The sequence below is a fragment of the Uranotaenia lowii genome, chromosome 3 (assembly GCF_029784155.1).
Source record: "Uranotaenia lowii strain MFRU-FL chromosome 3, ASM2978415v1, whole genome shotgun sequence".
In the NCBI taxonomy this organism is placed as follows: Eukaryota; Metazoa; Arthropoda; class Insecta; order Diptera; family Culicidae; genus Uranotaenia; species Uranotaenia lowii.
Window position 1 is genome coordinate 71,868,909 of NC_073693.1, and position 25,000 is coordinate 71,893,908.

The 25,000-nt window shown below is 37.0% G+C and overlaps 3 protein-coding genes and 1 long non-coding RNA gene across 8 annotated transcripts; 2 read left to right on the top strand and 2 right to left on the bottom strand.

Moving 5' to 3' along the window:
• Positions 1 to 6: 6 nt before the first annotated feature.
• Positions 7 to 2,097, top strand: LOC129754693 (uncharacterized). Its single transcript, XR_008739060.1, has 2 exons — positions 7 to 424; positions 1,159 to 2,097. It is a non-coding gene; the product is annotated as an uncharacterized LOC129754693 (long non-coding RNA).
• A 562-nt stretch (positions 2,098 to 2,659) lies between these two features.
• LOC129752642 (uncharacterized) lies at positions 2,660 to 6,259 on the bottom strand. Its single transcript, XM_055748415.1, has 3 exons — positions 5,981 to 6,259; positions 5,031 to 5,495; positions 2,660 to 4,537 (listed from the first exon to the last, which is right to left on the bottom strand). Exon 3 carries the CDS (start codon positions 4,530 to 4,532, stop codon positions 3,441 to 3,443), a length of 1,092 nt encoding a protein of 363 aa, XP_055604390.1. The 5' UTR covers positions 4,533 to 4,537; positions 5,031 to 5,495; positions 5,981 to 6,259; the 3' UTR covers positions 2,660 to 3,440.
• Positions 6,260 to 7,915: 1,656 nt separating this feature from the next.
• LOC129755160 (nucleoside diphosphate kinase) lies at positions 7,916 to 8,883 on the bottom strand. Its single transcript, XM_055751516.1, has 2 exons — positions 8,646 to 8,883; positions 7,916 to 8,483 (listed from the first exon to the last, which is right to left on the bottom strand). Exons 1-2 carry the CDS (start codon positions 8,817 to 8,819, stop codon positions 8,151 to 8,153), a joined length of 507 nt encoding a protein of 168 aa, XP_055607491.1. The 5' UTR covers positions 8,820 to 8,883; the 3' UTR covers positions 7,916 to 8,150.
• Positions 8,884 to 9,934: 1,051 nt separating this feature from the next.
• On the top strand, positions 9,935 to 24,994 carry LOC129755272 (UDP-N-acetylglucosamine--peptide N-acetylglucosaminyltransferase 110 kDa subunit-like). 5 transcript variants are annotated; one of them, XM_055751679.1, is made up of 6 exons: positions 9,935 to 10,091; positions 17,785 to 18,076; positions 19,169 to 19,379; positions 19,592 to 19,775; positions 19,869 to 19,937; positions 20,415 to 24,994. In XM_055751679.1, the coding sequence occupies exons 2-6, from the start codon at positions 17,881 to 17,883 to the stop codon at positions 20,454 to 20,456; spliced, it is 702 nt and encodes a 233-aa protein (XP_055607654.1). In that variant the 5' UTR covers positions 9,935 to 10,091; positions 17,785 to 17,880; the 3' UTR covers positions 20,457 to 24,994. The 5 variants fall into 5 exon arrangements, with proteins under 5 accessions (XP_055607654.1, XP_055607649.1, XP_055607650.1 ...); XM_055751674.1 differs by lacking the exon at positions 9,935 to 10,091 and adding an exon at positions 10,493 to 10,844; XM_055751675.1 differs by lacking the exon at positions 9,935 to 10,091 and adding an exon at positions 10,493 to 10,844 and having other exon boundaries at positions 20,435 to 24,994.
• The last annotated feature ends 6 nt before the right edge of the window (positions 24,995 to 25,000 follow it).

Consider the following 25,000-nt stretch of genomic DNA (forward strand, 5'->3'; position numbering starts at 1 on the left):
ATTAATTAACAATTTCCTAGCCATCAGGCATCCTATCTCACTCAAAATGTAAGCCATTGGAGGAATATCGCTAATCATATCCAATGTTTCTTTTCTTCCATTCTATTGCCAATCGATTATTTCAAATTTCAAATAATATTTTCAACAACTGACAAAACATTAAACCCCATGATATAATATAGCCGACTATGAAAAGTTGCATATTTTACAACGGTTCCAAACTCGACCAATGTAAGCTTGTAAGGTGCTCCCATAGATCCGAAAGATGCGTTAGACTCATTTCAATCAACCATAAGATAGTGTGTAGTATGTGCAAAACGATATTCACAAGGTACTTTCTCACGCTGCACTGTTTTAGACTATACATGTCTTAGATTGCTTGCAAATCGACTACATCTCTCAATATTGATGGACGAATAGCATTGTAGGTATATTTTGCTTGCTACCGTATTGCATTGGACAGTTAGTCCGTTAATCACTTAACTACAGCTTAATTTTTGTGTTTGTGAAACTCGATGTCTCACTTATGTTTTATATTTTCTGGCATGATTTTATAATATGTTTATGCATAGTAATTCGCAATTTCCTAAGATGTTCATGGTTTTTCATGAGCATTCTGTCGTTATTCCGCGACACCTTTTATTCATTGACACCAAAGGCACGTTGATCCGCAACGAGTGCAATTCAGAGGAAGGCCCAATGTTATATACTTAAGTCCTCTTCAACCGCCCGTGTTAACCTCTTGTTGAGAACGTATCAGTGAGGGATTCGATGTTGTTGAAGCTATTCGCGGGCTAGAAAGAAATTAAAAGCAGTGGACTAAACACAAATTAGAACGCTGGGATTCAGAAAATGCATGTGCTTTTTTCACGCTGCTTCTAATATTAGGTACTTACCAATTTTGTAAAGTCTAAGCAAAGTTTAAATTTTATAACTTTTGTTTACTTACTAATATATGTGGTACTTCTATAATCCATTTTCATAACTGCAAAAGTAGATGAGTTTTTATATTTATTTCATTCATTCAAGCATGCACCTTTTTACTTCAAATGAATTTGACACTTTAGGTTTAAGTTTTAGACAATTTGGAATTTTGTTTCTAAATTCACGAACAAGTAGAGCTTTCTTACAAATGTGTTACTTCACTGTCCCATTTAGGCAATCCACACATCCCTCCGTCTATGATAGTAGCCAAGATAATGGAACGTTTTCAGGAGAACGATCGAGGTCGCTTGGTGCGAGGAGTTCGGTCTCAGAAAGATCGAAACGGGTCGGTTGATCTGTTATCCACATCAATGCCGGCCGGACCTGGCCACGTTGACAGTTTCAACTCTTCTGGACCACCATCGCCAATACCGATTCCACGCCATTCTTCTCTTGCCTCTTAGACCCACTTTAGAAAATGTATTTGTCACCTGTTCTCTTCAATTTTATATATTTTCCTAGTTTACAAACTCTCACAGGACTGCAGGCAATCAACTATTCGTAATCTCTCGAACTTTATACGACCATACAAATATACTTATTTTGGAAAATGTCTTTTTAAACTTCTCTACACTATTTACACTTTTTCTAGAAGTTTAAGTTTTGAAGGCATTCCCCCACTTTGAGGTAGGAAAACAGTATTTTCATACATCCCATGTCACGAGCTCACGTTTGAATATCTGATAATATAATCCTCATTTCAGGCGACAATTAGCTAATAAAAATGTTGCACTTTTATAATGCATAAATGTCTTAAAACCATCACTTTAAAGCTTTAAGAACAATTTAAAAAAACATATCGCTAGATATACCTATATTTATCTCGACAGAACTGTTCGAGGAAAGACAATTCACTCAATCGATAGATTTTGCTCTTTGGAACCCCCTTTTTTAATCTGACCAGGAAAAAAGTCTGTAACCTAAAATTTTAACAATTCACGTTAGGTCATTTTACAGGGAAACGCAATGGTTTCCTAGAATAGCAACAGCATGCAATTACTTCGTGCGGAAAACTGATCAGATATTTTTGAGAATCTCTGGAAAAGGTATTTACACATTAAATAGATTTGTACCTTCAAATCCTGTTAGCTGATTATAAAAATGTATAAAACATATCTTGACAGTCATTCAGTGAAGGTGAGAATATCACAGCCTTGATTTCTAAGTACATTAATTTATCATGAAACCCGTTTTTTTATGTTCGGGTAAAGTTTACTGAGTTAGTAAGTAAGTAAGTATTTATTTTTATGGAATGTTCTAACAAATGGCCGACCGAATACGAGATACCTATCGTATTTTCGCTGTACGCGAGTGTGCTCTACTCGAGGCTAGGTCGTTGTGTGGTGCAACATTGACAAGTTATTTTAACAGTTTTCTGATTTCCTCGTTTCGAATTTAATTTACTTTCAGTAATGTTTCTGTTCGAAGAATTCCTCACACTTTTTCCTCCTCCGATATTCCTTTGTTCAAGCGATTCTTCGGAATTTAAGGCCAACTGCTGCTAACTTGGGATAAACTATTCTGAACGTCATGCGCATATTCTTTGGATTAATCCATATCCACATAAATCCACGCTCATTTGAAGTTAATACTTAACACTTTTATGTGTTTGAAGGTTAAACCAAGTAGTAAAGGATTTCTCAACAAAATGATAGGTCAATAAAATAATGTTACATTCAATTCGAGTAATACATTTATTTAGGAAAAACAGAAAAATAATGAAACTCGATACATTCGTATTTTGTTCTACAATATCTGGAGACACGTTCCTCTGGTTATACTAAGCACAGTAATTCACAATCAACACGTACAAGCGCGTACAACTACACGAGCACTACCAGTTGTAGATAAATTTAATTCAGTCAACATATTCCATGCCGTGTTCATCCTCCAGGTACGCGAGAGCTGTTTTAATATTTATCAGTTTACTGTTGGCCAAACTGATTCTCTATCCTTCATACCTCGTATGTTTTCGGATTTTAGATTGCAAAATGCATACCAATTTTCAGTGGTTCTCATATCCGCATGTTTCATCGACGGTTGCTATGAATTTTTCTACATTGATAAAAGTCTGACTTTTATACAAATATTATACTATTATTTATTTTGGTTTCCGAAGATTTAGCTTCATAAGTAAAACCCAAAAAAACTATGCTTTATTTTTGAATTCTTTGTGATAGGTATACAAAAATGATACAGACAATCATTAAATTCTAAATCGATTATCCCAAATAAGCTGTATCTATATTTTTTTTTTGAGAAATGCTCAATCCACGCGAAAATTCATTGGTACCATAGATTGAAATAATTCAAATTGTGCCCTTTCTCTGACTGTACAGAAAAATGAATGAAGTCGTGTTATAAAAATATAGACAACTTCACAAAAGTGTGACATTCATCACTCTTAAAACTCACCCCACTCAATCAGTATCTCTCATGCTTCGAGAACCTTGAACCTAGATATACATCATCTCGGCCATACTGGACATTTTCTTCGGGATGTGTACCAATGTCTCGAAGTAACTTGCCATTTCGTCGATTGTGATATCGCAGGGCATTGTACTATTCAGTCGAGCTTGCGTTGAACAGGAAGCAGAAGATGACGGAGACGATGTCATTGGCGAGGTCGACGGTTGATTTCCGGTAGAATTAGAGAGACTCGCAGGATTGGTTGTTGATCCTGATGATGAAGCACCGCCTAGAATGCCTCCACTGCATTGCATAAGGCTGTTGCTGTTGCTGCTGCTATCCGATTCCAGAGAAGATGTGCTGTTGCAACGTTTCAGCTGACGGGCCTTCCGATTTCGACGGCTGCTGGCAAGATTCGATGTAGACGAACGACATAACTGAAAATCTGACTGTCGCAACACCCGGAAACTATTCTGAGAATAATTGGGAGCCTCTGGAGGCTTTGAGCCGTTCGACTGGTTCTGGGTAGAGAGCGTAAGTTCGCTACATTGCGCCACCAGTAACCTGAAGTCTAACATATCATCGCTGGAATCGTTGGTGAAACATTCCGGTATGTTGTTTTCCGACAGCGAAGGTTTCAACGAGACTGTATTGGAGAGGAACGTATTTGTTGGTGGCTTCTGAACTGCCGTTTCTTTTGTGACTTGATTCTGTTTCAGCACTGATTGGTGCACACATTTCCCAATGTTCTTAAGCATCGATTCCCGTACGACCGCCTTTTTCTCGCCACGAGCCTTATGCTTAAAAGGAGTGGGGTTAATGATACCGTGCTCTAGACTAGAACTGCCTGAATGTTTCCCTGTGATTGATCCTTTTCCAGAAAGGCTTGCGCTACCACCACTTGACATCGTAACTACTCGTTCAGCTCCACACTGACATTGAGATCCGAAAATTTGTTTCACAACAGCTTCGTTTTTCTGAATAGCTTCCAACGATGGATCCGTTAGCTGAAACGGATTTTCTTCACCATTCGATCTGTTTAACGAGACTGGTGCTGCTCTATTCGAAGATAAACCGGATAACATCTGAAGGTGTTTTAGTGTCTCATCAAAGCTTTTTTCATTTGAATCGGACGCCATGGTACCTGGGGAACAAAAAAAAACCAATATATTTTTTTTTTGAAATGTTTGAAAGTGACTTGACATCAACTTCAATTCTCTAGAACAAGGAGCATAGAAATCTAGTTTCAAATCACTCTTTTAGTGTTATTTTAGTTTTGATAGAATTTTTAGTTTAGGTATAAGTAGTATATGATTTAGGAACTCCTTAAGCGACTTGACCAGTTGAGTATTAAAGAAATAATGTAAATAGCAAACTTATGAAAAAATAAACCATCAAATAAAATCAAATAAAGAATTGAGCATCTTGCGTCACATAAAATCATTATGGAGCTAGTCGATAAGGTAGTTTAGAGTCGTGCTAAAAATAGCATCATAAGAAGAAAATCACCGTCGCATAAAAAAATTATTAACATAAGTAAACTCGATCAAACAAAACTAACAAAGCAAACTTTTCAATAGCAAGCTCGAGGTGACGAAGAGTCACATCTAGTGCAATTCGGCGGTAAAATTACTCACCTTCCTGAAACCGCACTGGAGAAAAATCAAACTGGTTTTACCAAAGTGGCTCAGACTAGCCAATCAGAATGGTAGTGTTGTTTTTTTTTTATTGGAGATACGCTACAGCTGCACGTCTTCGCTTTATTTCGCCTTCTTTTTCTCACTGCTAGCTAGTGCTGCTGCTGATGATTATAGTTTCATATATGGGTATGAAGGCGTTGTTGTTTATTTGGCCCGATGGTGGACTATTGAATCTCTTGTTTGGAACGATCTCTTTTCTTGTTCGTTATGATCACAACTACACTTCACTAGACTTGCTTCACAATCAATCTGTCTGAACGTTCATACCTCAAAGCCTCTGTAATAGTTGCACGAAACGTATAGTAAATCTAGTAGATTTTGATGTCGCAGCAGCAACAAGGAAGTTCATTGACATTCCACCAAGATTCAATGACAATTCTTGAAATGAACGCCTTTTTAGACCTGAAATATTTCAAAATTATGATTATTGTTTTTTTTTTTTTTGAATAATTAATTCAATGTAAACTCATAATCAATTATAGAAAAATACGAGAATATTCCAGAAATTACACAAATCTAACATGGCGCATATAACTTTCGGTGTAATACATCAAACGAAAGTCTACGAGCTTAGAGCTAACTGTTCGATAAACTTTCTACAAATAAACATAGAATAAATAATACGAATAAATCAAAATAAATTATACGTTTGATTAAATAAAATACAAATGCCATATTCACGTTACAGGGCTTTTTACATCTTGTTTAGGTTATGACGTCGAAAAAAAATTTTTTTTGGAAAATTCCTATCAACACATTCCTTTGTTGATTTTCTATTTAGCATCAATGCTATGAAAACTCAAAGCTATAATATTTTTGTATCGTGTACAATAATAGTGATCTGTGCTTATATAATTACTCAGCAATATTGAAGAGATTTGTCTTACCCGAATCTGCAATGGAGGTACTCTTCACTATTTCGAAAAACTCGCCTTTGATTCAAAACAATGTTATTGCTGGAAAACAATCGTGTCTACATTTTCCGTGAAAATTTGTCAATCGTACACATCGTACATCAGCACAAATCTAAGATTTATTTGGTATCCTTTTGATAAAACGACCGTGGAATAGTTAAATTTTCTGAACGCGTAATGCTACGGAAAAAAAATACTGACGAGATTTACCTGAGTACATAAAACTTTTTCGCTGTAGCCGTGTGCTAATGGTGCTAATCACGATTTGAATGAAAACAAATTTCGCGCTTACACGCACACACAGGTACGGAAATTTTGCCTTTGAATGACGCAAAGCATATTGAGCTTGTTCAATGACTGCGTTAGACCGGTGCAATTTCCTTTCTTTATTGCTAGATAGAACAATAGAACAATAGATAGAACAATATATTGTCTATAGACACTATAATTTCATATAGTCTGGCAAAGAGAACGATGGGAGCCAATCGAACTGTCATTCGCGCGGAGCCAATCGAGCATTCTACGATAATGTTCAAGCTCTTCATAACTCTCTCCAGTTGCAAAATTAAAAATAGTTTTTCAGATTCGTAAACTACATGCTATTTTCGTCACTTCAACTCGAAATCGCTTTTTAAAAATATATTGTATGGTCTATAGGTGAAAAAAGTGAAAATTATGCTAAATAACTCGCTTGTTAATGTTATCACAAAGCCAGAAAAGCTTTGTGAATCACAATACTTCATCCATGATTTTCCTATATTCAGAAAGTTTGCTCGATTGGCTCCCGCGAATGACAGTTCGATTGGCTCCCGTCATTCTCTTTGCCAGACTATATGAAATTATAGTGTCTATAGATAGAACGACTCCATCATGGTTAATTATTTTTACATAATTTAGTAAAAATGATATGTATGTTGAAAAATTCCGGGCAAAATAGTACCATCAAGTCTTATCTTTGCTGTCTTTTATGTGGCCAGGTTGGCATTTATACAACTAACACAGTACACAGTTTCAGTAAAACTACAGTAAATCGAATAAAAATAATTGAATTAAATAATAAAAAAAATACGCCGTCCGATCTATATGTAGAGCCGAATTTTTTTTAGCAAAATCCGCTTTTTCGAAATACTCTTTCTGATTGCATTATGTTAAACCATCCAAAAGTTAAGCAAACCCTTTCTACATCGATATCTAATCTTCGCTGCACACTATTGACGATGAGATTAATTTATTTTTTAATTAAACGAGCAAAAGGTTAATTGATGAAAGCTTGTTATAAAAAATTCTCTTAAAATGATCCTATTGTGTTCAGCTGTAATGTCACCTTACTACAAATGTGTTCTGGCAACATGTCGGCTAACTGTAAAATTTACCTATACTTGACTCAAAGCAATCTTTTTAAGTTTAACCTTTAGTCGAGTGTGAAGACCGAAAATGGTATATAGGTATTTTCAATAATAAAAAAAAAACAGACAGAAAACGTTTTCAAAAGCAGGTGAAAACATAATTCAGTTTCCAACTGGTAATTGCTTGACTGTTCTATATTTTTCCTGTCAACAGTCTTCTCTTATTGACAAGCAATCAATGATAGGACTATCTCTTCAAGGTGATCAGTTAAATCGTAAATAATAATTAAGAATTAATTACCCGCTGAGTGGAAAACACTGAATGTCACGAGACGGGTAGGTTAAAGAAAATTGTCAATATCGTCAATATAGATTCACGCAATCGTTATCATGCATAGACGTCTCTGTTATATAATCGCTTTTTATTACCAAGAGTTGGTCGAATGATTTGTTAATTTCAATACAAAGGGACCTCTAAGAACGAAAATCTTTATAATTCTGCATTACGGGCTACCCCGAACGATAACCTTTCTCAATGTCAAATGTATAAACGAAATGCAACTTAAGGGTGTTGTGATAGTCTTTATTCAGTTGAAACAATTTTGATTATGTCGGTCTTGCATTTTATCATTTATTTTCATTCCGGGCTTTCCACTGTAACATGCCACTAACGGTACGACCTTACTTTACTTTGATTGTACTTAAAATTACAATTACATTAGATGTAAGACGAGTAATTCAGAAGTTGATAAATAGAAGGCAGTAACACGCCCTGAGCAAGATGAGCTACATACATTCTATTCATAAACCCATCCTTCGGCGGCCGGGGTCCAGGATACCAGCTCCTTCTCGGTAAACCAGAGACCAATTTCCTTGTTGGCAGACTCAACGGCATCCGAACCGTGGAGGATGTTACGACCGACCTGGATGCAGAAGTCTCCACGAATAGTGCCTGGCAAAGAGTCGGCAGGATTCGTAGCGCCCAACATCTGGCGACCAGTTTTGACAACGTTAAGACCTTCCCAGACCATTGGAACTACTGGACCGGAGCTCATGTAGCTAACCAATCCTGGGAAGAAGGGACGGCTGGACAGATCGGCGTAGTGCTTCTCAAGCAGTTCCTTAGATGGCTGTAAAGGTGGACATTTATGCGAAGGATTAGAATCGGACTGGCCGGGTTGGGGTACTTTAGAGAAACACGAGGTTCACCGAAATAGGAAGTATGTTTTGAGGTTAGGGTTACACAGCTACGTGGAATTGAAGAGTAAAAAAAGTGCAAAATCAATACTCACCCACATGAACTTCATGGCCACCAGCTTGAAGCCCTTCTGTTCGAAGCGCTCGATGATCTTGCCGACGAGTCCACGCTGGACACCGTCCGGCTTAACCATGATGAAAGTACGCTCCTTGTTGGCGGCCATGGCTGAAGAAAACAATGAAAAAAATGCAAGAATCGAACCGATCATATAAAATGCACAGCACGGAATGTTTCAGTTGGAAGAAAATCACTTTTGACGATTCCGCAAACGAAGAAAATTGCCGGTGCTTCGATGCGAGAGGCTCTCACAAAATCGCCCCATCATCAGTCATCAACTGCATGATGAGCGAAAGCTTTCCGGTTACCTTTCACAACCACAAACATCCGGGGATATTCAATGTTGCCAATTTTGCCAATTTTCTAGGAATATTAATAATATTTTTTTTGAGTTTTGTTTGTTTCTATCGGTTCCGTCATGACGACGTTCAACCTGAAGCCGTAATAGAAGTTGTTCCTGACTGGATGGAGGCATCGTTTATGAATCCGCGGCCCTCACCGTGGGCCAGTTTCTAGATACAGTGAATGGCAAGCTTCTTCGCAGGACAGGTCGTTTCCAGATCGGCTAAGTTCAAAGATTTCGGCATTCTCATAAGAAAAATCTTCACTGGACTCGCTCCAGTCCAATCCATATACTGCAATTAAATATGGCTTCGCAGGTTTATTCTACTAAATCATGTGGCTAATAAACCTTTTGCACTAAGTGTCGGTATATTTAGTGTTAAGCTCACTCACTGTCAAGCTATTCTCACTGTTAAATTATGATTAGACCATAGATTTCACCTTAGTTTCACCTTGGTTTCAATGATGAAAAGCGTAATTTTCATATTTTTAAGGTAGTTTTTTTCAATAAAGGCATTTAACCTGCCTTGTAGAGGCATTTGAATCAGGCTCTTATTTCATAATATCATATTTATACCTTTGTCTTAAAGCTGAGTTTGAAAGGAAATCCACAAACATTTTTGTTTGCAAATTCTGCGCTAATGATTTTTAAAGTTCAATATATTACAACAAAATGTTGTGTAGAAACATTTTCCCTAATATTATTCTGATCTCGGTTTTATGTCGAACATTATGCTCACTCATTGGTCGGCAGACTGGCAACAATTCAGGGGATGAATAACAAAAGCTTCGTTCAATCGTAAGTAAAAATTGGTTTCAAGAATTTTGCAGAAAAAAAATACTGGCAACAATTTGGCAGTAAAAGCTTTTCATAGACCCCACTTTCAGAGCTTGTGGAGCTTTTCTTTAGCAGCTTCTCTTGATCGATTCATAAATTTTATGCTAATTTTCCGGATTTTCACATAATCGACAAACTGAACTGAACCGCTTTGGTGAGGTATTTCATTCATAAGTACTCTGCTCGCGAATGAATTTATAAAATGTGTAGTGAAATGTGTTAAAATTTATATTTTTGAACAAGGTAAGTTATTGTAAATCATTCGTTTAACATCGAAATGTACAGAATGCTATAGAACTAAAAAGTGTTCTGGAACTGTATGGAATTTAGAATAGCATGGTCTGAAAGTTTTTCAGTATCATGGTATTGATTTGGTGTTTTTTTCAATGGTTCAGGAAAATAGTGATTAAAAGGTAGTTTTTCCAATTTGGTAAAACATTTTTGAAGATTTAAAGATAACTTTTAATATAATTCATCTGAATAATTATTCGCAAATCAAAATTGTCGAACGAGCGATATAAAAAATGTAGTGAGTGTACGCATATAGGTAATAGCGTTAGTTTCTTGCTGATACTAATACGACTTATTAATCGTATACTTATACTAAAACAAGCAAACTTTGAAAGCAAAAATACAGAGCACCTGCAAAGTGGCACGGAGTGAACGACTATATCTCGTCCTATCAGTTGTTCAATGACGATTTTCGCATTGTACTTTTAGTTCACTATCAGCACTAGCAGGAGCAGTGCATCGATTCAATCCGTGTGAAAATCATTACTTTGTGCTCTACAGTGCAATAAACTGCAATTATAGTGTGTAATATACAAGCGACGGCTTAGCTGCACTTCGAGCATTTTTGAAATGTCATCTGCACAGCTGACTACTGAATCCAGTAAAGAAAACTTTCAAACATACCAGACAGTGTACTATATTATTAGCGATAGTGAGGTAGTGATTGAAAACCCGAAAGTGAAGGGACATCTGCAATTGCAAACGGTATGGCGAATTCAATAATCAATTTCGGGAAAATGAAATCTAATTTTTTTTTTTGAAGTGATGTAATTGATGGCCGCGAAAATACGGTCAAACAGTGTCTTGATTTTTTTTTTTCAAAAGTGAAGTAGGTGTCTATTCCACTATTCGGGAGGTGACTATTTGGCTAAATTGAAGCTTGCGTTTCATGGAATATTTGCCAGCTGAAAAAAGGAATCTGATTTGGCCATGTTGTTCCGCAAATAATTCTCCTTCTGCGAACAAACACATAGATGTATGAAGAAATTGCATACACGAATGGGTGCAGTTCGTTTCGTTTTGACCGTCCTAGACACGTAATCACAAATAAATCGTGTACGGGTACGAGTACAATGCATAATATGGAATGTGTAGGAGTTTTCGGACAGTGGAATTAGCGTGAACGAGTGGAAATATACGGACTAATATGACAAAACTTTATTCGGTTTAGCAAATACAAAAAGCACGCGGTTTTCTCTTGGTTCGTCACTTAACTGTACTCGAGTGAGGAACACTGTTGCCAGCTTTCTCGCCAGCGATGACACATCGTACCCAGTGGGTTTGGTACTCCACGGTCGAACACTCCTCCTCGATGTGCAGCGATGGCCTCAGGAACTTGATTTGGTAAGGCCCAGCATCGATGAAAACTTCCGGACCTTGGTAGCTCCCAAAGGCTTTGTCATGATGTCAGCTATCACGTCTTCGGTGGCACAGTATCTTGCGTTGTGTGTAATCACTTGCCCATTAGAGTCTTCTTTCTTCTTGTACACCCAGCGGCACCAATTATCTCCGAGAGAGTCATACTCTTCTTGCGTCGCCTTTTGCCACTCTTCCTTTTCAGCACACGACATAGTCTGCTTGTACGTTGTTGGTCCACCGGCGCAATACGCAGCAAAACCATTTTCACACTCTCCAACAACATAATCACCCAGTCGCGAAGGAAGAATACCTTTGGTCGATCTCTCAGATCGTCTAACAGGAATTTCACTATCACTGTTGTCCGCCCCGATAGGGTCACTATCGTCCGGCGCTTCACTATAAAAACTTTCGTATTCTTCTTCGGACTGTTCATGGTGCACTTCACTTTCTTCCTCCAACTCTTTGTCGGGTAAACCTTGCCCTATGGCAACACTCCACTTTTTCTTTTCTTCTTCTATCACTTTTTCTTTAGGCACTTTTTCTTTAGGCACTTTTTCTTTAGACACTTTTTCTTTAGACATTTTTTCACTCTCCTTCGGCTCCATTTCAGCTTCCTGCTCCGGCATCACCTCCGCTCCCAGCTCCAGAAAGCGGGCGTCTCGGCTGATCTTGACGCGCTTTGTGGTCGTATCGAGAAACCGGTACGCTTTGCTTTGTGTGCAGTACCCGATGAAAATCATCTTCTTCGCACGGTTCTCGAGTTTACCTCTCTTCTCGCTTGGCACGAACACATACGCTTCACAGCCGAAAATCTTCAAATCACGCATGGCTGGCTTTCGTTTAAACCACAACTCATATGGTGTACACGGTACAGAACGAGACGGCAAGCGATTCTGCAAGAACGCTGCAGTCATAACCGCTTCGCCCCAGTACTCCTTCGAAAGCTTTGCGTCAAGGAGCATACAATGAGCCATCTCTTGTAAGTATCTGTTGCGCCTCTCCGCAACCCCGTTTTGTTGTGGTGAATATGGACTGGTATACTCAGCCTTGATACCTTTCGCACTAAAGAACTTTTCTAAGTCTTTGTTCACATATTCGCCTCCGTTATCCGAACGGATCACTCGCGGAACTTTCCCGAATTGCGTTTCGGACCACTGTACGAACTCTTTCATCTTCGCGAACACGTCCGACTTGTTGGCTAACAAATACACGATGACAAATCGACTGTAATCGTCGATCATTGTCATAAAATACTTTTTCCCCCCTGGAGTGACGTGCTTAAAGGGACCGCACACATCTGTGTGCACCAAATCCAATATTGCTGTGCTACGTCGCTCAGCCACTTTGGGAAAACTCTTCCTGTGTAACTTGCCTTCAATGCAACACTCACAAGCTAGCCTTATTCCGCAATCCACTATCTTCATGTGTGTGCCAAGCTCTCTCCGAGGTATTTCCTTCACCACGTCGTAATCTCTATGGCCGAAGCGCCGATGCCAAGTGTGTTGGCAAAACTCTGAGTGGCGACTTACATTCGAGACCATCGAGCTTTCGGTTGTTTTCAACACATACATTCCCCCGCGATGCTCAGCTATCGCAATTGCTTCGCCGTCTGTGCTAAGAACACGGCAACCTTGTGAATCAAACACAACCGAGTACTTCCTTGACACTAACACGCTCACAGACAGAAGGCTTCCGTCGAGCTCGGGTACATATAGCACACTTTGGAGAGTAATGTCTCTCTTCTTTCCTCTGGCGCCGACACATTGGATCACACCACTACCCATGCCAGCAGACGCCGTTTTCTTCCCGTTTGCCAGGGTAACATCAACGTGTACATTTTCAACCAACTCGGTGAAAAAAGCTCTATTACACGTCATGTGCTGTGTCGCACCACTATCAACAAACCAGCGCGAGCATTGGGGAATATTACTTGCAGAAAAACACTTATACACTTCTTCGTCCGAAGAGTTCGCATTCGCATAAAACACAAAATCATCTTGTGCCTGCCTAGCACTTGCTTCTTTCTGCTTTCCCCCTCTTACACTGCTCGGGCTTTTGGAATTGCTTGCCTCACTTCTCCGGAGGTTTTTCAACGCACGGCAATTCCTCTTCCAGTGCCCCGGTTGCTTACAAAAGAAGCACACTTTCTCGGGAAGCTGAGATTCCGATCTCAAAGCTTTGTCACCGCACGACACACTACCACTATCAACACGCTTCTGGTGTTCATCACGGAGCTTTCCTTTCACCAGCTCCATGGTAATGTCGGCGTCTGGCCGACTTTCCAACGCGGTAACTAATGCACTGTAATCATCCGGGAGACTTCGGAGAACCATGGCCACTTTCATTTCCTGGCCCAAGTCCAAACCAGCTGCTTGAAGCCGATCGAACAGTTCATCCAGCTCCATCAAATGGCACTCCATGTCACCATTTTCTTGCAAATTCTTGCTGCAACACTTTTTCAGCAGCGAAACCCGTGACGTCACCGTTGCTTTTTCATGGTGGTTCTTCAGAGCGTCCCAGACAGCTCTCGCACTTTCTGCGTCCTTGAGGAGACCCAACTGACTATCCTCGATTGCCAGACCAATAGTCGCTTTTGCCTTGCGATCATCCCTGGTCCACTGCGCGGAAACCAGTTCCGGTTTTACATCCGCGATGACATGCCACAACTCATCACGAGTGAGCAGCATCTCCATCCGAAATTTCCAAGTCACATAATTGTTGTTGGAAAGTTTCGGGAAACTGAATCGAGCCGCGTCAGCCATTTTGTATGACTCCTCCTGCAGCTGAACCGAACCGAAAAACTGAACTTTTGCGAACCGAAAATACGCGATTTGTTACGCAATCCCGTCGATATTCCACTAGCAAACTGGGTCCGTAACCTGTAGGAGTTTTCGGACAGTGGAATTAGCGTGAACGAGTGGAAATATACGGACTAATATGACAAAACTTTATTCGGTTTAGCAAATACAAAAAGCACGCGGTTTTCTCTTGGTTCGTCACTTAACTGTACTCGAGTGAGGAACACTGTTGCCAGCTTTCTCGCCAGCGATGACACATCGTACCCAGTGGGTTTGGTACTCCACGGTCGAACAGAATGTGAATTAAATTTTTATGACTGTTTGAAAGGGCTGGGACATTTCTTGTTCATTGTTCAACCGATTTCACAAACAGAACATAAAAGGGTTCTAATTTAGCGTTTTACCCTTTGGGACCGAAAATATTCTAGAAAAATTTGTTGCAAGTATAAAATAAAGCACACACCAAAAACAAATAGGCATTTGACAGTTGAATAAAGCCATTTCAATGATAATTCAAAATAAAAACTTTTGATATAAATTTATAATTAAAGAAGAAGCCTTTTATTTCGTTTCTATATCAAGAGTTTACTGAATTTTTATAGGCAGCTTCCAAAGAAAGTTAAACGTAAAATGAAATGTATTTTTTTTACTTCTTGTAAGTCGGGTGACTTACGACCCTTACGACGAAACATATTGGATTAATGCAAATGTGTGCGAAAATTTTCCATCTCTTGAAAGCTCCAATCAAATGACGTTTCTTGATCACGACTCACGACACGACGATATCATCAACAGTGGAGTGGACCAAGGAATATTTAAAGGAGGTAGGTGCCGAGGCAGCCTTGCTGTAGTATTGTACCGGCTGTGACATCGCTTTTGCCAATAATCTGTGAATTTATATGGAGAATGTCCTTTTTTGTTAGCAATTCAAAAAATCTGAAGAATTTTTCAACTTTATTATTGTCCTTCAAAACAAATACTAGAAAAGCTGGATGTAGGAGTTGTTTTGCTTCAATTCAGACGATTAAAGTAAAAAAAAAATGCTCGGGTATCCTAACTCAAATTGGCAAAACTTGATAATTACAAATTTATTACTAAACCATGACGATGAGGTGAACTGCCATTAACTACCAATTTTGAAAAGAGAAAATTATGTTTTTTGCTTGTTTCACATAGAGCATGACAGTGCATTCAAAAACAAAATCAATAATACTACACATTGCAGTTAGTGAACCTTATATAAGAGAAGTGACATCTGAAACACAAAATTCCAATCGAGCAAAAGAACTGTCAAAATCGATTCCAATCGATCCGAGCATTTTGTCGCAGAGCTTTTACCTTTCTTATTGAAAACTCAACCAAGGATGGTATTGTGATTGTTGTTATAGTTCAAACAAATAATTTTTTAGCTGGTCATATGAATTTATGATTAGGTGCAATTTTTGTCAATGCTTTGGTGAATCGTGTTTCTAGTTAGAAAACTAACTGTTTATTAACGAAATTCAAGTCATTCATACCGTTTATCGCGATCCTTCGGGCATCGAGTTCAATGTTGTTTTGTTGGATTGAAGGAGCGTTCACTTTAGAGTTTGAACATTGAGCCAGAAAACAGTGCTGAGGATTTTTTTGTCCAAGATTTCGGCGATGTTGCCACATATTTTATTTTAAGAGGGATCAGATGTCGCTTCTCTTATATGAAGGTTCACTAATTGCAGTCTATAAAACACCAAGAAACCTTATAGAATAATCAACTATTGGCCTTACTACACAATCCAAATCCAATTGGAATTCAATTTAGTTCTTGAATGTGTATAACTTTGAAATTTGAGTATAGGTACCAAAGTAAACTTTCGACAGCTTGGCAACAGTGACGTCACGAGAAAATTTTATATGGCTCTCGGCACTACCTTCTTTCAATTTTCCTTTGAAGTGGACGCCTTGTGATGAGCAGGATAGCTAGATTCATATATGGTATAGGTATACTACTATATAGGTATACTACTATAGGTATACTACTCCGTTGCTTGCATATGTATTAGTGGGCCAACCAGAAAATAGTTCTAGACATTCCACAGAAATGTATGGAAATTTTAAAAATATAGTTTTCTAGAAAAACGGCTGATTTTAAAATTCTGCAAAAAATATAAAAATGTTCACCAAAGTATTTACAATGCATTAAGCTTCTTGTGCGTATGAAATGCGTATTTTTTACGTTAATTTTTTATTGATTTAAAAAAATGCTATTTGCTAAATTTCAAATTTTTTTAGATTTTTTTTTTCAAAAATAAAGAAGCATTCATTACAAGTAGTAACAAGTCATTTTTTTAGCATATTTTTACAACTACATTTGAAAAAATGCTTTCCGAAATTCGAATATGTTGCTGAAATACTACTCAATAGCCAAAGAAAAACTGACTCGTAGTTAGAATATTGAAAGCTTTCGAACACAAATTTTACTAATTGCTACAAGTTATTTTAAAAAAAATGCGAATGATCACTTATTTGAACAAAAAGACCCCTCAATTTTCCAAAAAAAATGTAACTTTGTTTCAAATCCCATACATATCGTTCGAAATTTCATAACTATTTTTGACCCTGTGTTTACACGGTTCTGTCAATTGACGTTAAGCGCAATGTTATACCTATTGATCTACCTATCTTGGTGGTGAGATCCAAAACGTGAGATGATTATAAAAGGCAAAAGCTTCGTGGGGTTGGTTGGTTGATGGAAGGTTCATTTTCCCATCACCTGCTGCCTGGGTAAAGCTTACCCCGGAGAGAGAAAAGAGCGAACTGCAGAGATATCATCATCATCATTATCATACTCATACGGATACGATGATCAGATGAGATTATAATACGTTGTTTTTCCTTATTAAATGTTCAAAACGACTTAATTGGAAGTGTTAATTTTAATGGAATATCAATAAAACGGGGAAATTTATACATTTTTGCTATGAAAAATAGTTTGTTGAAGATTATGTTTTTGAAATAACATTTAAAAGGGAAATATTTTTTCAACAAATGGTTCAATAATTTCTTGGTATTGGATGTTGATCGTTTCGATATTACCCTATTTTGAAAAAGTACGCCGCCATTGAGATGTGCGAGAGAGCACGGCATCAAACGCAACATACCAGACTGTGGCAAATGGCGATTGAGAACTGAAGCTTTTCCTTGCTCCGCATTTTCAGTTTTATTTCGTGCGCTGATGTAGTACTGAGCAATGAGTGGATATATGGTGCAAAGTATTTAATTTAAAATTGGAAAAATTTAATCAACTTAGTTCGATAACGCAGAGGACTTTTTCGTCTCACGAATCAACTGAGTATTTTTACGATAGTGAGGTATGGTTTTAGTAAGTGGATGCTCTGAATTTAGTATTGTAAAATTTCAACTATTGATTGATTTTCACCAAAAAGGGAACGTGGAATCATCCGAAATAATCAAGGTTATATTTTCTATCTTCATTTTAATCGTAACTTCAGCTCAAACCAGTCAATTTTGACGACAGTACTGGAGCAGCCCTATCACCAGTGGTAATCCAGAAACGCAGAAAAATCGAACCTAAAGCCATAACAACAATGCAAGCGCAGCTACCCACTGGAGCCCAGACGGCTCAACCCCCTCAGCAGATCCAGATCGTCCAGCAGGTCCAACAAGCCCAGACCGTGGTCATCCAACAGCAGCCGCCACCACAAGCAATACAACAACTGCAACAGCAGCAAGTGGTGCAGAACAATGCAAAAATCGATCAGGCACAGCAGCTGTCCTCTGTTGGTAAGTCGCTTAAGGGAGGAGGAGATCGAGATGTCTGTGTGTTTATCCTTGGCCATACCCAGTAATAATAATTCCATCTGCAGTTTACAAAAGCTCTTCAGTGCCAACTATTGATTTATTTGTCAAGATGGTATTTAATCCTTAAATATTGTACTCAAGGAAGTAAAGTATAAATTTACATTTTTTGACCACGTAAATCGTTTTCTGAAAGATAAAGTCGTGAACCGTAAACATCCATTAATATATAATTAATGTTTCGCCATGTTGACGAAATTAACACTTTGCGGATCATATACGCGATATCTAGTTTTTTCGCTTGCCGATAGTAAACTAGGTATTTACTACCATAAGAAGTAAAACTAATGTTATGAATCTAATAGAGACTTTATTCTTCAAAATTAAACACAAGTAACTGGAAGTTACTTAAAGATTTTAAATTTATAAAATTTTGTTCAATGGTTTCTGAGATATAAAATGACGAATTTTGGTGTTAAACAGAGATTATTTCGCGGTCCTTAATGTGAATTATTTTTCATGCTTCAACTCCGACAAAGTTGGGGCTGCACAATATGTGGAACTAGAGGAAAGCACGGTTACAGCAACTTTCCACAAGTTATTTAATTTTCCACTATTGGTTGATAGTTGATCAACACCATCTTATGTTCAACGCCTCGATTAAATTTCGACAGTATACATAAATTTCTATAGGCCGAGCTTTACCAGGAAATGCAATACCTTAGTAAAATGTAAATGTTGAGTTCCCAATTTTTTTACAGAATGATTTGAAAAAAAAACATCATTCGAAAATCTTGTCTGCACTGCTTGATGATTGATTCCGCTAAATTTATCACACCAAATATGACTTTGTCGAACACTTTTCGGAATACTGAGAAACCGTTCGACTTTATACAGAATGCTATTCGAACAGCATTCAACCCAGTCGTTTGGCATAAAACAGAAGATCGTAGACTGATTTACTGTATTTAGTGTAACAGAACAGGGGTCTGTTCTGTTGGCTATTTAAATTGTAATTGCCTAACAATATAAAACATACTCTTAACGATAAACTCTAAAACGATTTGCATCTTACAGGCTTGCTGGAGTTGGCTCATCGTGAATACCAAGCTGTCGACTATGAGAATGCTGAACGCCACTGCATGCAGCTGTGGCGCCAGGAGAGCAACAATACCGGCGTCTTGCTGTTGCTCTCATCGATCCATTTCCAGTGCCGCAGGTTGGACAAATCGGCTCAATTTTCGACACTTGCCATCAAGCAGAATCCTCTACTAGCCGAAGCTTACAGGTGAGTTCTAACAAAATCGGTATCAGCATTCTATGCTGCACGTCATCCATTTATTGATCGACAGTAAATTAGGTAGATGGCAAAACAGTTCTTTTCTACTTAGACTCTTAGCTATTATATAGACACGATACCGTAAAATAAGCAGAGCAAAGCACGAATAACAATCATGGCACTGAAGTCCTTTTCATTTGGTTTTCTTTTTCTCATTGTAGCAATTTGGGAAATGTGTACAAAGAGCGCGGTCAGTTGCAGGAAGCCTTAGAAAACTATCGACATGCTGTTCGTTTGAAGCCTGATTTCATCGACGGTTACATTAACTTGGCGGCCGCACTCGTAGCAGCGCGTGACATGGAGCAGGCAGTTCAGGCTTACGTTACTGCACTACAATATAATCCGGTTAATATCTTTCGTTTTATTATTACTGCAGAGCGAAATTGAGGAATGTTAAAATAATTATAATTTTTGTTTTTTTTTTGTATACTTTTACAGGACTTGTACTGCGTACGAAGCGATTTGGGAAATTTGCTGAAAGCCCTCGGTCGTTTAGATGAAGCCAAGGTATGTTTAACCAGTAACGGGTAAATAAAAAATCGTTTTCATATCGCGTATGTTGAAACGTTTAAGTTTCTGGATGAAATATTATCGAATGAGCGTGAAAGTGTTCCTCAAGGTACCTGTGCATGCATTGAAAACCTGAAATCAATCGATTTCCAGCTCACATATGTATGAATCCGTTTTCGATCACCATTAGAATTTCATTTTTCGCCTTACCTTTTTCTTTCGTTTGGCGAACATGACGTTATTTCACCACACCTGTTCCAGAGAGCCGAAAACGAATTCACTACAGAGCTCGTAACACCTACAACTTGAATGAATGTGATCTTTTGAATGATTGTTACGATTTTGTTTCATTCGTTCATACGGTATAAACTTTCGTTTCATCATTGATCATGATAATCTTATGTTCCATATACTGTTTAGTTGAAGAACCTGTTATACTTATACTGATGATTTCTCACCTGGACCATATTTCAGTGTATTTTTCTGTCGCAAAGAACTAATTTAATTACAGCCTAGAACAGCAGTGCTTAGCTCTCATCATCTCCTGGACACATAACCGGTGCTGCCACATTTGGGATAACGCATATTATGACTTAATTAGATCCTTATAGGAGAAATGTTAGCTCCAACAGGTAAAGTAACAGGTTTGACGAAAAATTAAGGCTTCGTATAAAGATCCTAGGCTCAGAAATGTATCTGTCAGAAATTTTTTTGATTATTGTCGTTTCGAATAAGTTTGTTTCTAACAACCCTGATAAGTTTTAACTTGCCTTTACAACAACCGATTCGATGAAGGAATTATAAAATTGTTTTGTCTAAAATTGTTTAATCTGAATTTTAAACTGTACCAACTGAAAGACTGTCATATGGAGTATTAAAAAACGAAATCAATACAATTGAACCATGATCAAGTAATTGTAACTGGATTTTTTTTATCGATTTTGAGGGTTTGAATCACTTTAAATTTAAAACTTGGCCAGATTCAAACCTCATAAAAGTAAGTAGAACTTCTCTGCAGATATATCTGAACTATGATCTGTATCCGAAGGTTATTTTAAGTTGTTATGTTTTTGTTCCAAGCTGAAGGCCTTATAAAAGGAATTAAACCCTCGATAATTTATTTGCATTTTCGTGTTATATTGATTCCTTTTAGAAGATTCAGACAATGGATGAATGTTTTATGATGGGTTTGATATGGATAAAAAATAAATCATACATTCCTTTTTCCCCATAATGTGAAACACTCATCCATTAATTGGTTTCCAAAGTTTAATCTCTCCGTTTGGTCGAAACTGAGTATTTCTAAATTTTTGCCGGTTAAAATTAGTAACGAATTTCATGGATAACATTCAAATTTCAATTTTGTCATTCCGTTAAAAATTTGTTCAAGATTCCAAATTCTTAATGTTTTGAATCAACTTAATACTCTGTTCAATGAAAAAGTTGACCACGATCATAACCAGTAGTTCAAGGGCAGATTTTGTTTTCTGTACGCTCTGATTCTACGAGTAACATTATATTTGTTAACAGTGATAAAATGGTTGTCGTTAACATACTCGTTCGTACGTCATTGTTGAGATTAAACAGTATTTGAACAGCTAATTATTTATGAGATTTACAGCTAGATTAAAAAAAACAAATCCGCCTTCCGAGGACAGCAGCAGCAGCAGTAATTGTGCAGTGGATTCGAGTGGAAGCAGCAGCGGCTGGAGATTATTTGCTTGGCAGATATTTTTTGTATAAAGTTTTTTTTTATAATATTAAACACACAATCGAAGTTTATTTATTAGAACTGATGAATTAGTTTTCAAATTTAGCAATAAATCTCCCAATAATTGCAAAATAAGTAAGCTTCGATCTATTCTGCTGATTATGTTGAGATAGTTTTCCTTATATAATTTTCCCATATGCTGTATTTCTTAAAAGCATTTTCTTCACAGGTGCACCTAACATATTTCCTACAATTATTGATTTCATAATAATGTTTTTTTACTAAATACTTTTTCAGATTATTTTTTAAATAAGTTTCAAAAAAGTTTAAAACCGTAAGTATTTTTACTTTAATTTGTGTTTTATTGTTTTGAAGAAGGTGGTCCTAAGCTTGGATTTTTTTTCTTGAAAGAACAAATAACGACAATTAGTCGTGCGTTGTATGAGATGAAAAAAAACACCAGGGATTGGATAAGATTTATTTGAAGCATCTTGGGTTTTAACTAAAATAGTCAACGGCATGCCGTTGCCTGAATGCTGCATAAGATAAACAACATTACTCGTGTGCTGATTAACCAGGGTTTCTTACGTTGTGGTTCAAACAGATGAAACAAATCACAATTTTACACCTCCATCCACTGTCACAAATTAAGTATAGGGTTATTTTTATTCATGCGTATTGATAAACGATTGCATTGATCTAAAGGATTAAACCCTCTGTCTAAATGTTTCTCAAGAAAAATTCGAGAGATTCGACGTTTAAAAGTAACAAAACAAGTGAATAACAACAAGAAAAAATGTTTACTTATGCACTGTTGCTACAAATTTCGATCTCTTTCGGTTAACCAACTGAATCAAGAAAACAAAAGTCCGAGAAAGAATGACCTTTTAATAGGTTAAATTCCTATAAAAAAGGGAAAAAAAGAAAACAAAAGTCAGATCAGTAGAGAATGTAAGTTCCATTGTAAACTGAGAAATATTGATTTGATTTGGTTTTGGATATGTTTTCTCGAATACGCATTCGAATTGTGTATTATTCTCGACTGAATTTTGTATAAGGTACACTGCCGTTCCGAGCCAAACTATCCTATGTGATTTTCATTTTTTTGCTGGAAACTGTTTCTTTAAGTGTTAACTTTCGAATAAAATACAATCAAATATACTTTATTCTGAACTTATACGAACTTTCCATCAAGTTGGCTGTCTCTATGTTGATATTTCTACGCAAGAGTGTCACACTACAGAAAATTCTATGAAAAATGCCAATTTTGTCAAAAAATTCTCTTAAGATGAGTATAAATTGTTGGATATAATGCTATTCACTGAAAGGATCACTACAACAGAGGATGAGGGAGGAGTGATTTACTTAAAGGAATTTTAACCAACACTTTTGGGTGGCACTACTTACAGGATCGATACTCAAATATACATTTTTATAAACAAAGAGGAACGTGTTCCTCAAATTACGGTTGATTGATTGAATTCCTTTTTTTTTCTGGGAAAAATAGAAACTATCAAAATAATATTATTTTCCGTTTGTTGTAGAAAATGTAATTTTATTTGCAGAAAACATTGCAAAATGATGAACTAGAATTGTTCACTACGAAAAAACTGTCGGTGAATTTTTAGTTTGAGAGAAGTTGGAAATATAACGAAAATTTCAATTGAGTTCTTATCGTTTGCACGTTTTTTCACATGGGACAATTTGGCTTGGAACGGCAGTACACTGAGGTTGTTAAATGTTAATGTTTAAACACCACTCTGTTAAATCTGAACTTAAACACATTAACTTAGAATTTGGAGAACAAAAAATCTATCTGTGAAAATTCGATATATTTTTTTCAAGAGTTTTTAGCATTCTGATTTCTGTGTGGGTATTACTTGAAAAAAAAAAAACATTTTTAGAAAATAGTAGGTATGAAGTATAGGTAAAGTAAAGTTTAAAAACCAAGTCACGGATATTAATTCAACTTTTTTAATTCTTGTGAAATAGGCACAATATTTTAATAAAAGATTTTGAACCTCAATTTGAATATGACATCGCTATTTTAATTTAGAAGAATCATTAACTTAACCTATGTATTCACAAATGCCCCATCGACATAATTTGCGAATTTTTAAGTTTTATTACAAAAATTTGCAGTGGCTCCAGAGAGCTTACCTTCTCAGGTTGTTCACTTTTCCCGTTTCGAAATTTGTTTGTCCACCTGCTGAAAAATAATACCTACTTCCTAATTGTTAAAGAATATCAAACTGCAGTTAGATGCGATCATTTCGAAAATATTCAACCAATCAGCAGAATAACTAAACTAACTTTGCTCTTACAGCACGGGAACTGCAGAAAATAATCTGTCAAGCAAGTTTCTTTCAGCATGCAGTTCAGCTCATCGAGACCAGTACACCAGTTCTGCCTGTTGTAGTTTTAGATTTGTTGAAATTTTTTATTGTTGCGTTTCAGTTCAATACTCTCACCACTTGATTAGCTGTTTAAGTAACTAGTATACTCTTCCATACAGCTTACATTCCAAATCGCAAGCAAATGGACAATGTCAGAACGAGACCGAAGTTGCGTAAATCCGGATTTATAGATTTTCTCCCTTGTTATTTATTAGATTTTGATCTGAAAATTATTAAAATGCTGTCCAAACAGAGGACTTTTTGCCTCTTGTTGGAAGTTACAACTATTTTAATTATTTTAGAGACGAAGAAAATGGTCAAACGGTAAAGAGTTTGACATCTCCAACCTATTGAACCCCACGATGGACTAAAAATTACATTTTCTTGCCAGAATAAACATCGAGCACAGAAAAATTGCACTGTATTCACTGGACAAACGAGGCAGAAGCAATTGGGTTATTTACAACTAGGTGCTGAGCTATACAGCAGCTGTCCCGAATCGGTATAATTTCAGTTTGATCGTCTAGAATTGAATTCCTTTGTCTGTCCGTCTGATCAACGAACAGTTGTGCGACGTAGAAGGTGGATGCATGCGTGTGGTCTGTATCAATTAGTTGAACAAAGAATTCAACAAAATTCGCGCGAAAGTAGTTTTCATATTTCTTCTGGCGAACTGGTCAAAATATTTGTTGCCAATGCTTTTTTCGATTGAATTGTATTTTGAAATAAAACTTAAATTTGGATATTTTATCAAATCGTTTGGCTAAAGTCAAGGCAAAGGAATATGAAACAGAACTTAACCATGTGCAAGTTTATTGCAATTGTTGATCTTTTATAACTAGTACAGCGGATCTTGTAGATAGGTTAATGTTATCTAGCAGCTTGAAACGTAAAGTTGCGAATATCAGGCGCGATTCTTAATCGTCGACGTGTTAAAATGATCATTCCATTGC